The sequence below is a fragment of the Cheilinus undulatus genome, linkage group 13 (genome assembly GCF_018320785.1).
Source record: "Cheilinus undulatus linkage group 13, ASM1832078v1, whole genome shotgun sequence".
In the NCBI taxonomy this organism is placed as follows: domain Eukaryota; kingdom Metazoa; phylum Chordata; class Actinopteri; order Labriformes; family Labridae; genus Cheilinus; species Cheilinus undulatus.
The window spans coordinates 1,231,526-1,251,828 of record NC_054877.1 but is presented as its reverse complement, the minus strand read 5'-3'; the positions used below and the strand labels follow the sequence as shown (position 1 = coordinate 1,251,828).

General features: G+C 40.2%; 1 protein-coding gene across 1 annotated transcript in view; it reads right to left on the bottom strand.

The window, feature by feature from the left end:
* The window catches only part of LOC121520051 (xenotropic and polytropic retrovirus receptor 1 homolog), a 67,752-nt gene extending 51,689 nt beyond the window's left edge, over positions 1 to 16,063 (bottom strand). Inside the window, exon 1 of the mRNA XM_041803282.1 lies at positions 15,400 to 16,063. Within this exon, the coding sequence (XP_041659216.1) occupies positions 15,400 to 15,468 (69 nt within the window). The 5' untranslated portion in view covers positions 15,469 to 16,063. The remainder of the gene's footprint in view (positions 1 to 15,399) is intronic.
* Between the last annotated feature and the right edge of the window lie 4,240 nt (positions 16,064 to 20,303).

Genomic DNA, 20,303 nt, shown 5'->3' with positions numbered 1-20,303 from the left:
CATCTGCTCTGAAAGGTCGATACAGGCGTTTGGTTGGTTTGGTTAACAAACAGAGCTCCATCCCCCCGTCATAGTCAGGAAAAACTCTATCTGACTCCTTAAAACATTACAGAAATATAGAAGAAGGTTTTTAACATGAAGATGTCTTCACTTGTTTACATTCCTGACTTTAGAAACGGGTGCATGACTGCTTAAATGATTACATGTTGGCACCATCACTCAGAACCAGAATTACAAGTTGGTCAAGCAAATTATTTATATAAGTAGATGATGGCGCTAATGTCAGCCAGACGTGCTCAGGCTTTAGCCCAGGTGACTGGACCTTCCCTCCTTGCTGTGCTGCCTGGATGTAAACAATAAAGAGGACAGACAGACTCTCACTAGAGCAGCGAGGCTTTAGTGGTTTCATCAACTAGATGCACATTCCTGCCCTTGAAGGGGGGGCGGTCTAGACCTGACCTTGCTGTAAAGGGTCTTGCCATAACTTCAGTGATGAACTGGGGATATACAGAAGAGAGAATAAAACCTTGTCTGATCTAGTTAACCTGTCGTATAGATGCAGAAATGCATCAGCTCCTTCAGCATGGAGACGTGGACGTTAACCTGTAGAGGGTGAACAGCTGGTTGAGCTTGGACTGCTTCTGTTAGTCCATACTTACACATGCTCCCTTTAACTCAAGGACATTTAGACTGTTTCCTGAGTCTTCCTAGCTTTGGATGAGTGGGCTAGTCTGACATTATATCTTTAACCAATCATGGACAGCCATTGTTTGTAAAATTCCTGCTTTCTTTAAGGAAAAATCAGCGTGAAAAACTTGGATCACATTCTTCAGTTCCAGAATTAAAACTCCTTTGCTGTGGATGTTAAATTATGCACACAGATATGGCTATAGAAGAAATCAGAATGATATATTTTGCCAGAGTCTCCATCCCCAATCTTCTGCCTCTCAGCCCTCATTGTTGGTCAGATCTCTTCAGTACAGTCCTGTCCCCTCTGAGCCCCTCTCAGAAGGATTAGCTGAGTCAGAACAGGGTTCAGCCTGAGTTTGTGTCCTATAAAAACCTCCGATCTCTAGGTTGTGTGTAAGAGTGGAGCTACACACTGCCCTGGGCAGAAAACAGCAAACAGGAGAGGTGTGTTGTTAAAGAAACAATGAGCAGGCTGCTGTGGAGTTAGCCACGGATGCTATGAGCTGTGCAACAGTTTGAACGACTAAAGGAGAATTACAGAAGTCTGAAAAGTGGAGCATGTGTAATTTGAGGGGAATATCTGCCATCAACATTTAGAGCTAAGTCAAGCTTTGGTTGTTCACAACAAACAACCACGCTGCGTTCAGCGTAGACGTACCAGTCCCTCACGCAGACACAGAGCAAGTATTTCTCGCTTGTCCATGAGTCAGACTGAGTAACAGAAATATAAATGAATAGTTCCTGTCTGGAAGTCGTTCTAACTGTTTCCTCAAAGGTTATATTTATATCATAATGCAGCCAGTCTGTCTGACTTCTCTGTTCCTGATGGAATTATTGCTCAGACATTTAGCAGAAAAACAGCTGGAAAAATGTGTCATTAACTAAGGATGTTCCTAAACGTCTATTTCCCTATTCGGCTAAACGTCTCATTTGGTTTAACTGACGAGTCTAAAGAGGAGAAACCCCCAGAAAACAGTCAGATTCCTCACAGGTCATTGTGTCAGTGGGTGTGATGTTAGCCTGGTATACTCTCTACAGCGTGGCCAGCATTAAAAGCTAGCGCCACCCACCTTCGTTCCTCTTTGCAGATCAATATCGTGCTTTGATATTTGGCGTGTTTTCACATCGGATGAGTAGTCATACGTGAGCTCAACCCTCTAGTGGCGGGAGGTTCATTACAGTTTAAAAGAGCATTATAGACCAGGATTTCAAGCCTGTGATCATAAAAAATGATAGATAATTAGTTTAACCGACTAGTAAATCCCGCGCCAGCTAATTTGATAAACGATTTTAACTGCACGCATCCCTATCACTAACACAACCACCAGTTAGGGCTGAACGATTTGCAAAAATTATCTAATTGCAATTTTTTCCCCAATATTGTGATTGCGATGTAATATGTGATTATTCTTAGGTTTATCTTATGGATTTTTAAAATTTAAGCAATAAATAATTCAATAAAAAAAGACCATGTGTGTTGAAAACAATGAAATTATTTCTGAAGTAATTAATCCATAGTAGGGTAAATCTGAATATGAGGGTGCAACAAGCTTTAAGCTATAAAGGAGGAGGCTGGGGTGGAGGTGAAGCTTTAAGCTATAAAGGAGGAGGCTGGGGTGGAGGTGAAGCTTTAAGCTATAAAGGAGGAGGCTGGGGTGGAGGAGGTGAAGCTTTAGTCTATAAAGGAGGAGGCTGGGGTGGAGGTGAAGCTTTAAGCTATAAAGGAGGTGGCTGGGGTGGAGGAGGTGAAGATTTAGTCTATAAAGGAGGAGGCTGGGGTGGAGGTGAAGCTTTAGTCTATAAAGGAGGAGGCTGGGGTGGAGGAGGTGAAGCTTTAAGCTATAAAGGAGGAGGCTGGGTCGGAGGAGGTGAAGCTTTAAGCTATAAAGGAGGAGGCTGGGGTGGAGGAGGTGAAGCTTCAGTCTACAAAGGAGGAGGCTGGGGTGGAGGAGGTGAAGCTTTAGTCTATAAAGGAGGCGGCTGGGGTGGAGGAGGTGAGGCTAGCTATGAGCTGATCACAGCTGGGGTATGACTTTAGTGAAGTAACGCTAGACTTCATCAGTTTTAGACAGAATGAGCTAAATATTTTTGCTCATATTGCTAATGTGATGTCATTTACTTTGTTTAAGGGCGTTATCATTTTTATGTCACTCATTTTTATTAAGAAAAATGTACATAAACCCAAAAAAGGAGGATTTTTGTAAACCACTATGAAAAAATGACACTTGAATGTTTGCATAATGTGAATAAAATCTCTGCTGCTGCAAAATTTGATCTATTAAACTGGTATTTTGACACATTTCAAGTTAAAGAAATATTGTTACATCTGCGATTTGTGAATTGCAACAGGCCATAATTGCGATTTTAATCCAATCTGCAATTCTTTTTCCAGCCCTACCACCAGTACTCATAGCTAAAGACAGTAACAGCAGTCACTTCAGAATCCAGAGAGTGTTGAAACATCCCAGACTGAGCTTTATCACATACACTTAGTTTTCTGATGATGCCTTGAAGTCCTAAAAAGGACGACAAAATCAAAAAAAAAAAAAAAAACCTGGTTTGATGCTTGATAGGATGATAATGTAAACTGGCGATTGATTAATTAGCTAAGACACTGCTGGAGCATTGATATAAACCTGATACCTGTCCTCCATAAGCCTGACAGGGTGCTCCATTAACCTGCAGCTGAGAGTCACACCTCGAATATGACTGATTCCTCTGGGATCAGTACACAACATTTACCGTCACTGACAGCACGGACATGAATGTGAAGAACTGTCTGCACAACAGTCCAACAAACTAGGGATTCATACGGAGAGACTCCCCAGAGTGGAAAAGCTGGCATGCCATTTCCTTTGTTCAGAAGGTGAACAAAGGTCTGCTGGACTGCTGGTGACCAGGCTGGCCTCTCGTTTGCCCCTGACCATGGGAATACGCTCATTTTCCTTAATGAGGAAAAGTACGAGGCAGAAATCGGGGAACATGTATTAGACATTAGACTCATTGTATTAGAATTTACACTCAGGCATGTAAGCCTACGCTTCCATCAGAGACGATTCCTATCAGAGCTCTGTGTGTCATTCAGTGTTAATTCTGTCTACTAAAACTATGACTAAAACTATTCCTTGACACCTTTTTTCCCATGAGAAAGACTAAGACTAACAAAAATAGATCTTTAATGACTAAGACTGACTAAATGTAACGTAGTTTTCGTCTGACAATTAAAATCCATGATATTTCTCCACTGTGAGTAAATCTGTCTAAAAACAATACATCTGTCTTTATTCTGCCTCTCAGCTGTAGAAAGCAGGGACCCCAGGTTTGGCAGAGAGCAGAGAACACACCACCATGACTTGGTACCAGATTTAACCAAGAAAATAAATGCTTGGACGAAAAGTAAAGACTAAAATGTGAGGATTTTTATGGACTAAAACTAGACTAAAATTAAAAAGGTTAGAAATGACTAAAATGTGACTAAAACTAAAATGTATTTCATTAAAGACTAAAACTGAGACTAAAATTAAAAATAGTGGCTGAAATAACACCGGTGTCATTTGGTTTTAAATAGGTTCAAGGCCAAACAGAAATGTTTTACACACAGACTGTTGTCTGAGAACAGGAGGCTGTGAGAAAAAACAGCGATAACAATGATGAAAGTGCACACTTCATTCAGTATACATGAGTTTAAGCTGAGGGCAGACGAGCTTCATTATGTGCAGTGCTGTCAGAAAATACGATGGAAATTAAGCTTTGATTAAGGAGGAAACTGCTGTTTGGTGTCATCTGAGTAAATAAAATGTCCAGGCTTTTTAAACCACGATTAATGGAATCATGGTTACTTTGACCAGTGGTTGTTTAAGTGAGGTGCTAACAGTCCGCAGCCCTAATGTTTGACCACAGGAGCTTAGAGCACAAGAAAGCAGCAGAGATGTGCAGCAGCAGGCATTCCCACAGCTGAGCTGGGAGACTGGCCTAGAAGGAAGTGGTGACGGGGAGAGATGGGCTCACACTGAGCTCAGTGGAAGGAGGAAGCTTCAGGAGCTGGCGGCCATTTCTAAATGACTGGTTGATTCAGCTCAGATCTGCTCCAGGACCTTGGCCAAGGGCCCACACTGGACACTCTAGCTCTGACTGGGGTTTGAACCCCCACTCTCCCACACCACAGTCACTGATGTAAACCACTGAGCTATCCAGCTGCCTTAATGTACTCGGTTCTTGTCAGCGTCTTTCTGTCACAGCACGTAGGCAGAAGCAAGCAGGGAGACCAACATTCCTGAAAATCACAGGAGAGTTTGGGAAGTTCGCCTCTCACCCAACGACAGCTGGGATAGGCTCCAGCCCCCGCGACCCCCAACGGGATAGGCGCTATAGAAAATGGATGGACGAAGAAGTCATACAGCAGTGCAGGGCTGTCGAGGAGAGAGGTAGCGATTCCTGAGGTTTGATTCGTCTCTGACCACTCAGGGGTCGACATCGTAGCGTAGCACGCTTGGTACTTCACCAAAAAAATCAAACCATATGGAACAACTCCTAATGGAAAATCAGATAAATAAATAAAAGAGCAGAAGCTGGACGCATTGAGCTCCAGAATCCACTATCACAGCCAGCATCAGCCTCAGAGTGGACGCAGCAGAGCTGAGGGCTCCATGAAACATGGACTGATCTCTTCATGGAGCCATGTCACGTTAGCTAGTTTCTGTCACTGTGAATGTCGTCTGTCCCTGCTGAACACTGTGGTATCAGAGCTGGTCTTATTTAAAGGTTGAATACAAATGCTGTGCTTTTGTACAGCTGAGGAGCTGACAGCAATAACTACTAAAGTTTGGATGACTGAGCACCCTGATGGTGTTTTTAATACTTAAACATTAACAGAAGCTCTTAATCCTGAGTTCCATCAGATATTTTATCCTGGACTGGGATTGGAGGTCCTGATGAGCAGCACAGAAAACACAGTGGGCCACCAGCAGGTCAGCGCTGGTTAAGAAAATAAACAGTTAGTGAGAACTCAGGAACTCTTTCATAAGCTAATGTGTGTGCTAGAGCACAGAGCTTCCAGTACATTCCTCTCCCTCCTGCACACAGCTCTGTCACAGACACAGTCACATCTGAAGAACATGCAGACCTTCATATTCCCCCTGAAATACCAATAATGAATCCTCAAAGGTGTGAGAGAACGGCTGTGCTCTCTGCCTTCACGTTCTCATTTTCTTCTTCCTTTGTTATTGAGCAGCAGTGTAGAACTTCCTGTCATCGGTCTGCAGGCTGAGACTTTCACAGCGTACGGCAGCCAGGTGGCATCACTGTCGCTCCTCTCTGTGTGAAAACACACACCTGCTGAGCATCTTTATGAGCTCTGGGATCCACAGACTAGGAGAAGACAGAGTAGACCAGCGGTACTCAACGTGTGGCTCATTTATGTCTTCATTTGAAATGTTATTCCCCAGAAACCTTAGAAAAGGTCAACTTTGACCCCAGAAGTTAATCACATTAATCAGATTTGATTACACTGTCCTATTTTTGTCACATTTATCCCATTTTTGCCCTTTTTCACCATTCTGTGCTACTTTTCACCTATTTACAGGGTCTCTGCAGGTTTCAACAAGTCAAATTTAAGACTTTTTTAAGAGTTTTTTAAGACCATAATAAATACAATTTAAGACCCATTTCACATCCATCCTGGCAAAAAATTTAAAAGACATGAAGGGAAATCGGAGGCCCAGAAATACTTGCAAAGTACATGCAGGGCCCTATGAAACCTGTTTTATTTTTTGCCAAATTCTGTTTTTTCCATTTAATGTTTTTTGGGATTCCGTTTTTTTAACTTTTCCACTAATTTTACCATAAAAAGAGTGTCTTGTTTATGTAAATGAATCAAATGTTCACCAATTTAATAGAAATAACCTTAAATTTATTGAATTAGGGCCACAGTTGGCCCAGGAGCCGTCGTGTGTTGTGGCGAGGTAAAATAACCCGAAGCACAGATGAGTTTTCTTGAAGGTGCAACATGAAGTCCCATGGTTCTGGCCCGTATGGGGCTACGTGATGTTTGCCGGTGTTTCGTGCAGCTGCTCTGACATGCTGTTATTGTTTAGGAGGGGGCAGGTGAGTGAGGGACAAGTTGTGCCCCGCTTTAGTGTTCCCCCGGGAACATATTCCACAGATATACGTTCCTATTTCTAAAAATCACAGCATTTCAGTCAAATTCTTCAGTGAAACTTTAAAGACCTTTAAAAATCACATTTAAGACATTTTACGAGATTTTAAGAAAATTTTAGACATTTTAAGGCCTTAAATTCAATTTATTGGATTTTAGACTTTTTAAGACCCCCGGAGCCCCTGTATTTAAACTAGCTTTGCCATTAAGTACCCCTTTTTCCCATTTTCTTCCCATTTCCACTTCTTTAAGCCACTTTTTCCCATTTTTGCCCTTTTTCACCATTTTTTTTGCAACTTTTTGCCCATTTAAGCTACCTTTTGTCATTAAGTACCCTTAATTTCCCATTTTTACCCACTTCTTTTTGACACTTTTGTCCCATTTTTGCCCTTTATCACCATTTTTGCCCATTTAAGCTACCCTTGCCATGAAATACCACATTGTTCCCTACTTTTTGCCCATTTTTGCCACTTTTTTGCTACTTTTTCCTCATTTTTGACCTTTTTCACCATTTTTTCACCACTTTTCACCCATTTAAGCTACCTTTTGCCATTAAGTACCACTTGTTCCCTATTTTTTGCCCTATTTTGCAACTCTTGACTGCTTTTTGCTCATTTTAGTCACTTTTCTCTCATTTTTCTTGCCATGGTTTTGCCCTTTTTGAAACCATTTTTGCCCCTTTAACTTATTTTTATTGCTACTTCAAGCTGTTTTTGCCCCTGAGATTGTGGCTCTTGCAAAGGTATTTTTCAATAATTCTGCTCTTTGGACCAGGGTTGAGTAAGACTGGAGTAGACTATAGACAGACTCATCATGGCTGCAGAGAGAGTCCAGCACACGCCTCCTTTATTTTACCGCCCCAGGCCAAACACAGCTGCTAGGTCAAAACATGACATGCGTGTTCCAACCCTGGTCAGCACCGCTTTGCAGAGCTCACGGGTCTTTATTCCAGATCCTCCCAGGACTAAAACTAACGCGGTCCAAGGTCATGATTTACAGCTGTGTGGAACAACAAGCTTTATCTGGTCTTTATCCAAACAAGACGAGAGCTGAGAGAAACCAGTCCACATAACTGCTGTGGAAACAGGCGTCAGAAACGTGCAGAAGAAGGGACTTTTACAGCAGTTTTCTTCCACACACTGCTGTTGTCTCATTACCAGAGGTGAGCTCAACTCCCATCACTGTAGACCGCCTCAGGAAGGAATTATCTGTCTCCTCAAAAAGGTGCAAACACAGAAAACACACAAATTATACCTTTAGCTGTTGTAAATCCACACAGGTAGTGTACCATAGGGCTGGGAAATATGGACCATACATCATACCGCAGTATTTTTTAGCTGACTGGTGAAACATGATGTTTATCTTGAGTTATTTTTCTACATCACTGATCTTCAACTGGTGGCCTGGGGGCCAAATCAGGCCCCCCAAAGCTCCCTGCCGGGCCCCTAGAAGATCACTGAATTCAGAAAAGCAGGAAAAGAAAATGTGGTTTAAGAGAATCGTTTGGCTTTAAATGTCTGCAGCTGTTAAATCCACCCCAAAAACAATAAATATTCAAATAGTTTTAGAATGACTTCGCATTTGATCTGTTACAGAAATTCACCTGTCAGCCATTACTGGTAAATATAAAAAAATGTGTTAAAACTGGCAAAGATGGCCAGATAAAGTGGTTAGAGAGTGGGCGATAAGTGTCCAAATGGGTCGTAGAGTGGCACAAAGGGACAAGAGTTTGCAGGAAAGTGGTGAAAAGAGGTTAAAATGCGGCAAACCATTAGTGTAAGAGAAAAAAAGGGCAAAAAGTACATTAAAAATGGGTTAAAAGTGGCAAAAATGGTGAAAAACGAAATTAAAAAATGTAAAAAAAATAGACAAAAGTGGCAAAAATGGATAAAGGAGGGAAAACACAGGCAAGAAAAGTGGTTGAAAGGAGTTAAAGAAAGGTAAAAAAGTGATTAAAGAGGCGAAATGGGCAAAAATTCGCACAAAATGGGTTAAAAGTATCAAGTATCATCATCGTGCTAACTTGAGCCGCACATGATCCATCCATAAATGATCCATCCATAAATCATCATAACTGTATGAATTGATAAAATGCTGCAGGTGAAAGCCTGTGCCTTCTCCATGAGGAGAATACAGCGTTTATTTAGTTTGTGTATACACGCAGACATGCTCGTAGGGCCGCTGTTTGTGACTTTGTAACTTTGAGTCGCTGCTTCGTCATGTCATCCATCAGCTGTTGGCTGTGCGTATCATCAATCAGAAGCTTAACATGAGTAGCGCAACAGGTCTGCATACTGCAGCAGTAAACTTAGCAAAACAAACTCTGTATGAGCGCCATAGAGTAGCTCCAAAAAGCGAAGTTATAGCTCCAGTTAAACACGCCTTGTTTGCTGTCTGACAGCAGACAGAGCAGAGAGACACACTCGCTCACAAACGCACACACATTAACACACACGCTCATCTGTGCGTTGTGTCCAACACTGTCAAAGCTCATATGAGAAAAAAAGACCACAAAATGATAAGATAATCTATTTCTCTAAATTACAGCAAACGTGTTATTTAGGGGTGGGTAAAAATATCGATTAATCGATGCATCGCAATATTTCTCCCCTCAATTCAATATCGATTCAGCAAATCCTCTGAATCGATTCACCTCCTGGCCAGTAGGGGTCGCTGTGCGTGTGATACGTGTTGTATGGACGGAGGCCGCACTCAACCAAACAACAACCAACCATAACCATGTTATGTGACGTTTATCACAATTTCCAAGAGGACAGAAATATTATTAAAGTTTACATACACTTTACTTTTTCAGTGTTTATACAGAACTGTCCTGTCTTTTACTTTTGTACTCCATATGCACAAATAAGTTATTATTGTGCAAATTTTTGTTTTCAGATGTTTTATTGCTAAAAAATGTGAGGTGACTTACCAAATATGTTCACATGGGCATGAAAATAATTGTTAAAAACTGTCAACTGGTCATTTGTGTATTTCTACATCTTACTGAATCAAGATCAAAGCATTTAAATCAATATCGAATTAATATCAAATTGAATCGCAACCTAAAAAATCGAAATCGAATTGAATCATGAGATTCTTAGCAATACCCAGCCCTAGTGTTATTGACAGAAATATTTCTTTTTAGTGTTTAAAATATGGATGTCCTTAAAGAGGATGAGAAATAGTTGGATGTTACTGATGCAGCTCCTTATATCTCAGTCTGTTGTAAACAGTGCTTAAAGTACTTTTAAAATAATCTACATTTTGTATTATATGTAATTAAGTATAATAATATTATACTGTTCTTAATATTATTAAAAATAATTATTAGGGGTGCACCGATTGCAATTTTCTGGCCGATCACCGATCTTTAAAAAGCCTGACCTGCCGATTCCGATTTTTGCCGATACCGATTTTTTTATAACTGACAGCATACACCTTCAGTGTTCCAGTCTTATTTTACTGAATAACATTGAACAACACCCGTGAAACAATACAAACCTGCTGTTTTAACTGCATATGAGGTAGTTCTCTCAAATATAAAGGAAAAGTTTAAAGCATTACTGTCCAAACTACTAAATTATATCAGTTCTTTTAGTCTTTCATTTTTCACATTTTAGTAGGTAGAGGCATATGAAACCGACCTTATCCACCGATCTTATTTGCAAGGATCGACCAATCGCCGATCTCCTAAAACTAAGGAAATCGGCGCCGATACCGATCTTGGCCGATCGATCGGTGCACCCCTAATAATTATTGTAATTGTAGGGATGAGTGCATAGTGTAGTAAATTAAAGATTTTGTAGACTGTTAAAATAAAAGGTTTGATTTGAAGAGCATTAAAATGTACAGTTTGAGTCAAAGTTAGACAAAACATACTCTTTGGAAAAATTAATAGCCTATTCAGTACTTAGTTCAACATTTCTTAATAGACCTGAATGTGTGTACTTTTTTCCAAAATTGAAAAAAAGTGTAAAATGTCGTCTCCTCTCGTGAGATAAGTGTCTTGTCACACCCCTGTTAAAGAGGCAAAAAGTATCAAAAATGGGTTTAAAGTTACAAAATGGTGCAAAACTAGTCAATGGCAAAGCAGTGAAAAGGAAGGAAAGTGTGTTAAAGAGAGATACAACAGCAAAAAAGTGGCACAAAATGAGGCAGAAATGTCAGAATGAAGCAGTGAGGTAGTGAAAAGTGTGAAACATGAGTTCATATTGGTGCTAAATCATAATAGTGGAGGGTCCGTTCTCTGCCCAGCTGATCCTGTGGGTCTATGGCATTATAGATCAGGATAGATCTCACTGGTAATGCCTAAAAATGTCCTGAGTTTTGAAAGAAAGTACAAATTCTGATAAAATATGTTAATCAGAACACAATATTGATTTAATTTTTCTTTATCTGGAAGTCCGGCCCCCAGAGACTCTGTCAAGACTAAATCTGGCCCTTGGTCAGATGGACTTGGTGACCCTGGTCTACATAGAAAAAAGAAAAACAAAGTCAACCATAACGGGCCAGATGTCACACAGGCACTCCTTCAATAAACACCACACGGGTAGAAATGTATTTCTACGTTTCACACGGCATGTTTCTGTTAGCTGCTCCTACTGTTAGCTGACTTTTTACAGAGTCGTAGGCCTTTTTTTCTCAAACATCAGTACAACCTTTATTGATATTAGGGCTGAACAGTTTAGGCTGACTGAACGGTCATCAGTGTTTCAGTTTCATTAAAGGGGAAATTACACCAGATAAATGCTGAGTAGGTTTATGTCATACTGGTGTCACCATATTCATCTGAAATCTAAACTCCCTCCTACTCCAGAGGAAACACAGGAGGCTGTCAGAGCTGCTAAATAAGGAAGTGTGAACTACCTTTCTGTACATCTCAGCGTTTTCTGCTGCTTATTTGACATGGACCTTGGTTACTGTCTGCTGGTGGCTGCGTGTTTTGTCACCCAAGTGCAAACCGCCTGTCATAACTCCATCCCTCCTCACTCTGAGGACATTTCCAAGTGGAGTAAAAACCAACGTGCTGCTTTGCTCAGCCCAACACTGCAGCGTCCTTCCTGCTCTGAACTGACAACTCTTAAAAAATGCACTCCAAAACAACAAAACCGCTTCTGTTTGGTGGATGACATTCAATAATGAGGGTGAAAAGCTGTTAAAAGTGGCATTTGTGGTTGATGGTGGAAGCTACAGCTTTTCCCTTGTTGTTTAAAATTCATAAATAAATACAAACTAGTCTGTAGATCCTAGATCTATAAATAAATATAAACTGGTCTGAGGATCCTAGATCTATAAATGAATATAAACTAGTCTGAGGATCCCAGATCTATAAATGAATATAAACTAGTCTGAGGATCCTAGATCTATAAATAAATATAAACTAGTCTGAGGATCCTAGATCTATAAATGAATATAAACTAGTCTGAGGATCCTAGATCTATAAATAAATATAAACTAGTCTGAGGATCCTAGATCTATGGATCCTAGATCTATAAATGAATATAAACTAGTCTGAGGATCCTAGATCTATAAATGAATATAAACTAGTCTGAGGATCCTAGATCTATAAATGAATATAAACTAGTCTGAGGATCCCAGATCTATAAATGAATATAAACTAGTCTGTGGATCCTAGATCTATGGATCCTAGATCTATAAATGAATATAAACTAGTCTGAGGATCCTAGATCTATAAATGAATATAAACTAGTCTGTGGATCCTAGATCTATAAATAAATATAAACTAGTCAGAGGATCCTAGATCTATAAATGAATATAAACTAGTCTGAGGATCCTAGATCTATAAATGAATATAAACTAGTCTGTGGATCCTAGATCTATAAATGAAGATAAACTAGTCTGTGGATCCTAGATCTATAAATAAATATAAACTAGTCTGTGGATCCTAGATCTATAAATAAATATAAACTAGTCTGAGGATCCTAGATCTATAAATGAAGATAAACTAGTCTGTGGATCCTAGATCTATAAATAAATATAAACTAGTCTGTGGATCCTAGATCTATAAATGAATATAAACTAGTCTGTGGATCCTAGATCTATAAATAAATATAAACTAGTCTGTGGATCCTAGATCTATAAATAAATATAAACTAGTCTGTGGATCCTAGATCTATGGATCCTAGATCTATAAATGAATATAAACTAGTCTGTGGATCCTAGATCTATGGATCCTAGATCTATAAATGAATATAAACTAGTCTGTGGATCCTAGATCTATGGATCCTAGATCTATAAATGAATATAAACTAGTCTGAGGATCCTAGATCTATAAATGAATATAAACTAGTCTGAGGATCCTAGATCTATAAATAAATGTAAACTAGTCTGAGGATCCTAGATCTATAAATAAATGTAAACTAGTCTGAGGATCCTAGATCTATAAATAAATATAAACTAGTCTGAGGGTCCTAGATCTATAAATAAATGTAAACTAGTCTGAGGATCCTAGATCTATAAATAAATGTAAACTAGTCTGAGGATCCTAGATTTATAAATAAATGTAAACTAGTCTGAGGATCCTAGATCTATAAATGAATATAAACTAGTCTGAGGATCCTAGATCTATAAATGAATATAAACTAGTCTGAGGATCCTAGATCTATAAATAAATGTAAACTAGTCTGAGGATCCTAGATCTATAAATAAATCTAAACTAGTCTGAGGATCCTAGATCTATAAATGAATCTAAACTAGTCTGAGGATCCTAGATCTATAAATAAATATAAACTAGTCTGAGGATCCTAGATCTATAAATGAATATAAACTAGTCTGAGGATCCTAGATCTATAAATGAATCTAAACTAGTCTGAGGATCCTAGATCTATAAATAAATATAAACTAGTCTGAGGATCCTAGATCTATAAATGAATATAAACTAGTCTGAGGATCCTAGATCTATAAATGAATATAAACTAGTCTGAGGATCCTAGATCTATAAATAAATATAAACTAGTCTGAGGATCCTAGATCTATAAATAAATATAAACTAGTCTGAGGATCCTAGATCTATAAATGAATATAAACTAGTCTGAGGGTCCTAGATCTATAAATGAATATAAACTAGTCTGAGGGTCCTAGATCTATAAATAAATATAAACTAGTCTGAGGATCCTAGATCTATAAATAAATATAAACTAGTCTGAGGATCCTAGATCTATAAATGAATATAAACTAGTCTGAGGGTCCTAGATCTATAAATAAATATAAACTAGTCTGAGGATCCTAGATCTATAAATAAATATAAACTAGTCTGAGGATCCTAGATCTATAAATGAATATAAACTAGTCTGAGGGTCCTAGATCTATAAATGAATATAAACTAGTCTGAGGGTCCTAGATCTATAAATAAATATAAACTAGTCTGAGGATCCTAGATCTATAAATGAATATAAACTTGTCCGTGGATCCTAGATCTCTGATCTATAAATGAATAAAATCATATTGTTTTGAGAAATGAAGCCTGTTTTCGTGACTGTCCCTCACGTTTAAAAATGTCTTCCACTCCTCTCTTCCCGTTCGGTTGCGGACTTCCTCTTTCCAGACGATGTTCTTTAAGGAACGTTGAAGGAAGTGTTGGTTAGGGAATCTTTAGGATTAAATATAAATGATGTTGATGGATTAAACCTGCTGGAACAGGTTCTGGATCTCTAAGTAGAACTCCTCTATTCCTAATATTTGTGTGTTTCTTCGATCGAGGTCCCTGGCACTGAAATCTACATACCGTAGGTTTGTAGTGTCCCACCCTGGTACCAGGTCAGAGGCCATCTATTTGTGTTTTTATTGGCTGATCTTTCTCTCTGATATAGCCTGATCGATGGTTTTTATTGCGTGTGTGAGGTTCTCATGGTTTTAAAGCGTTTTTCTTCTGTCTGATAACTGATGTCCCCGTCTGCTGGACAGATCCACAGGTACCTCAGTCACCTGGACCTGATCTGAATACAGCACCTTAATAAATGTGTTGTAGGAGAAAACAGAAAAGTTCATGACCTTCTGTGTGTTGACATGATCAGCCACGCTCACTGACACAGAGCTGACAGCTAAAGGTTCAGTTCGGAGAGTTTTTCCTGGGTCTAGGGTCGATGACTGGAACATCAGCCCCTCTGTCATTGTCTGACCCCGGACACCCTGATGTGGAACAGCTGAGTCAGCAGATGTACAGACTGAATGGTTAACAGATTTAATTAATGATGAACGCCTGTCTCCAAACACATTCCTGTGAGTGTGAAGGAGCCGGTCTGGGGTCTACTGATGGTCCAGAGCTGTGGGGTGAGAGGAGCTGATGTCCTGCCTAGCTAGTCTGGTTTGCTAGCTGGTGACACTAGTCTGCTGCTGGGCCTAGATGTACCTACTTCCTCTCTTCCTGTTGTATAACGACAGGCTAACACAAAGAGACGCCATCTCTGAACACAGCCGACCAGTGTGGACTAAAATGAGCGTAGAGCTGAGAAAAAGCGGTGAGGGCTGGAGTTAGTGAGGGACTGAGTCAGCTAGCTGGTGGCTAACAGAGAGGTTAGTCTAAGCTAACTCACCTCATACTGGATGTACTGCTTTCTCCACTCCGGGGTGATGTGAGCGGACAGATGCTCCGTGAACTTCATGCTGTCCCCTCGGTCGGTGGCTCTCCCTCAGATTTAACGGTGACCGGGACTGGTGGGTCGGTTCAAGGTTTTTCTGTGCTGGTTCACCAACGTTAACCCGGGAACTCTCATCCGGAGATTACGGTCGGTGACAAACAGAGATGCCCTTTTGTCTGCACGCTAACCACCGACACGCATTCCTCTGTTCCTGGAGCCTCACCGAGAAGGAACGTCGGTGCAGTCACATACCGAGGTCCAGACGGGGTCAGGTGTGGAGGACTAGGCTGGGGTAGGGGCCTGAGACCGAGGAGAGCTGCTGGTAAACAGGCTCAGTGTTCTGACGTTAGCTGCTCCGCTGCTGCTGCTGCTGCTATCTCCCCCTCCTTCCTCCCTCCTCCTCCTCACCCTCCTCCCTCTCTCCACCTCCCGCTGCCTTCAGGTGAAGTAGGAAATACGAAAACCAGCCAACCCTGGGCCGACATGAGGATGAAGGTGGGCCACTTCACAGACGCTACATCCAGCCAGGATCCATGTAGAGGACTCTAGACTCCACTGAAAAAGAAAGAAAGTAAGAAAGAGAGAAAGAAAGAAAGAAGGAGAGGGAGAGAAAGAAAGAACGAGAGAAAGAAAGAGAGAAAGAAAGAAAGAAAGAAAGAAAGAAGGAGATGGAGAGAAAGAAAGAGAGAAAGAAAGAAAGACAGAAGGAGAGAAAGAAAGAAAGAGAGAGAGTGAAAGAGAGACAGAAAGAGAGAGAGCGAAAGAGAGAAAGAAAGAAGGAGAAGGAGAGAAAGAAAGAAAGAGAAAGAAAGAAAGAGAGAAAGAAGGAAAGAGAAAGAAAGAAAGAGAGAAAGAAAGACAAAGAATGAATGAGAGAGAGAAAGAAAGAAGGAGAGGGAGAGAAAGAAAGAAAGAGAGAAAGAAAGAAAGACAGAAAGAAAGAAGGAGAGAGAGAGAAAGAAAGAGTGAAAAAGAAAAAAGAGAGAGGAAGAAGGAAAGAGAGAAAGAAAGAATGAGAGAAAGAAAGAAAGAAAGAAAGACAAAGAATGAATGAGAGAGAGAAAGAAAGAAGGAGAGAGAGAGAAAGAAAGAGTGAAAAAGAAAAAAAGAGAGGAAGAAGGAAAGAGAGAAAGAAAGAATGAGATGGAGAGAAAGAAAGAATGAGAGAAAGAAAGAAAGAGAGAAAAAAGAAGAATGAGACAAGAAAGAAAGAGAGAAAGAAAAAAGAGAGAGGAAGAAGGAAAGAGAGAAAGAAAGAAAGAAAGAGAGAGGGAGCGAAAGAAAGAGGGAAAGGAAGAGAGTGAGAGAGAGAGAGAAAGAAAGAAAGACAGAACGAAAGAAAGAGAGAGAAAGAAAGAGAGAGAGAAAGAAAGAAAGAGAGAGAACAAGAAAGAAGGAGAGAGAGAGAAAGAAAGAGTGAAAAAGAAAGAAAAAAGAGAGAGGAAGAAGGAAATAGAGAAAGAAAGAGAGAGAGAAAGAAAGAAAGAGAGAAAGAAAGAAAGAGAGAAAAAAGAAGAACAAGACAAGAAAGAAAGAGAAAGAAAAAAGAGAGAGGAAGAAGGAAAGAGAGAAAGAAAGAAAGAAAGAGAGAGGGAGCGAAAGAAAGAGAGTGAGAGAGAGAGAGAAGGAAAGAAAGACAGAACGAAAGAAAGAGAGAGAAAGAAAGAAAGAGAGAGAAAGAAAGAAAGAAAGAAAGAAAGAGAGAAAGAAAGAAAGACAGACAGAAAGAAAGAAAGAGAGAGAGAAAGAAAGAAAGAAATCTAAGTGATGAGTGATGTAGATTGTTGTAATTAGATCAAAGTCTGAGTTTCTTGATCAAATGTAAAAATTGTGGGATCATTTGTTGTATTTTTAGGAGCGCTTCTGTCACATGGAAACAGTTTTTCTTTACCATCAGAGTTGGTGATGTTCTCTCTGACTCAGTCTCTTTGTTTGGAGGAGTCTCTGCTTTGGTCTGATTGTGACGTTTCTCTCCTTGGCCACTAAAAGCTAGTGTTGTACTCAGACCATAGAGTGCAGCGAGGCCAAGACAAGACCAAGACCTTTGGAGGTCGAGACTGAGTCAAGACCAAGACCTTTGGGGGTCGAGACTGAGTCAAGACCAAGACTTTTGGGGGTCGAGACTGAGTCAAGACCAAGACTTTTGGGGGTCGAGACTGAGTCAAGACCAAGACTTTCTAATAGATTTGACAGATAAAAACAAGGGGTGTGCAACTCATTCAAAGAACAACATGCAAAAATCTCAACATTAAACACATTTGTTCAACTAGTAAAAAATCAATCCTGACAATCCTGAGCCGCTGACAAGTCTGGAATTCTTTTAAAAATCTGAAAATGAGATGTCTATCTAGATGAGTCAGGTGAATGAGGCCTACAGGAAGAGTTCAGAGGGATTTCTGACTAGAAATAAGATGGACTGATGTCTGAGTTTTGCAGGTGTAGATGTTTTTTGTTTTAGCTGGTGATGGCTGGTCTACCCGGTCTTGATGGAAAACCCCGAGTCCGGCCAGTCCGAGACAAGACCAAGAAATCAAAATGTGGTCTTGAGACCGGTCTCAAGACCAACACTGTTCTCGACCACACTAGTCAGGGGCGTAGCTAGGGATTTAGGGCCCCCAGAAAGAACATAACACAGGCCCTCCCTTCGCCAAGCCACAGATGTTTTGTCATTTTTTACAAATATAAATGCCTTTTAATGTATTTTTGAACCATAATCTCTCCATTTATGAAGAACATTTTTACTAATGTTAAATTAAATTTACTTGCATTATTTCATGGCGCTGGACTGTACCGTTTGGACATCTTAAGGGAGGAGCATGGCCTCCAGTATTTTATTTGATTCTATGTGATACAAATTTCAGTCTGTTGATCGATTAGTCGCTTTTTTTTTAAGCTTTATTTTTGAGCATTTTCATGCTTTTATTTGATAAATGAGGATGGTGGATAGAGTCGCAAACAGGGACTAGAGCAGGGGAGAGATATGCGGTAAAGGGACTCAGGCTGGATTTGAACCTGAGCCATCAGTACATGGGGTGCACCTTTAACCACTAGGCCACCTGCGCCCCAATTTAGTCGCTTTTGATTCAATAATGACACTAATTACTAAGAAAAACACACTTTTCATCACAGGTCTCTCAAGGGCCCCTCCCTGCTGGGGGCCCAGGTAATCAGTACCCCCCCACCACCATGCTGCGCCCATGACACCAGGAAAAGCATTTAGCTCAAACATCTGACCTGTTATATCCTTTTATGCACTTTCATGCTCCTGTTGTGTCATTTCCTGTTGTCTTAGTTTGTTCTTTTAAATTTCTTAATAACAATAATAATCATAACGAGGGCTGCCAGCAGCACTGATCAGACCCTCGCTCATTTGTGCACGGCGGGTCTCGGTGGATTCTGGGTAGTGGTCTTATCAGAAACAAAATCCATTTCCATTGCCATTGTTTGTAATTTTTTGCCCCTTTTAATCAGTTTCTGCCATTTTTCACATCTCATTTTTGCCACTGCCATTCTGCTTTTTGCTGACCTTTTTATTTGAGTTTTTGCTTTATCGCCTTTTTCTGCCACTCTTCAGCCATTTAAGTTGCCTTTTTGCCATTAAATGACACTTTTTTCCCAACTTTTTGCTGGTTTTTGAACATTTTTCTACCTGTAACTCACTTCTTTTGTCACCTTTCACACATTTTTGTTCCTTTTCACCCAGTTTTAGCAATTTCATGCATATTTTGCCACTTTTGGGTCATTTTTGTCATCTTTAAAGGGGACATACATTGCAAAAAAAAAAAAAACACTTTTTCAGGCATTTCTAACACAATCCCCTAAATACCAGAAAATTACCCCCCCCCCCTCCACCTTTCAGAAAATGTGTGTTGAAACAAGCCGTTCTCAGATTTTACCCTCATGACCTCATGTAGGGATTTAGCCCCGCCCCCAGGTTTGGTTGGCCCTCCCTGCTTGGAAGAAAGCTCCGTCCTCCTCTCCTGATCTTCCACAGAGCCACATCCATTTCCTGAGAGGGGCATGGTCAGGGGCGGAGTCAGACAGCTCACTAACATTTAAAGCCACAGACACAGAAACAGCTGAAACAGGAGTTTTAGACATGCAGAAATCAATACTGGAGGGTTATTCAGCTGCAAACTCCACAGGCATGTTTTGGGACCTCTGAGACCGATATAAACTTGTTTTAAAAGGGTAAAATATGTCCCCTTTTATCTTCAAAGGACGCCTCACAATAGCCAAGAAAGAAGCATCCTAACTTTGCTCATTCCTTCAAAATGGCGGATTTCCTGTTGGAGATAGGGGAGGGACCCAAGAGGCTTTTTTGTAGATCTCCCCAAGCCGCACCTGCGCACAAAATTTCAAAGATCTAGGACAAAGTCAAATAAAGGGGCGTTCATTTTGAAAACCGTTAGGGGACGCTATCGAGGCAACTCCAAAATTTCTAGTGGAGTCCCTTAAAACAGTGGTTCTCAATGTTGGGGTCGGGACCCTATTGGGGTCACAAGACACTGAGAGGGGGTCTCCAGATGCCTTAAAAAACTAACAACACTTTTGAAGTACACTGTTGCCACTTTACACCACTATTGCCTAATTTTAACCCATTTTTATCACTTTTCCCACCAACTTTGTCAATTTTAACACATTTTTATCACTTTTCCCACCAACTTTGTCAATTTTAACACATTTTTATCACTTTTCCGACCCATTTTGCCAATTTTAACACATTTTTTCAACTTTTTTTTCACACTTTTTTCTGCCTGTTTTTGTCACGTCTGAACGAAACCTTACCACGCTCTGCCTACTGTTGGCTCTGTTGACATATTATTACCACCATTAACCCTTTTAACACTTGTTTTTCA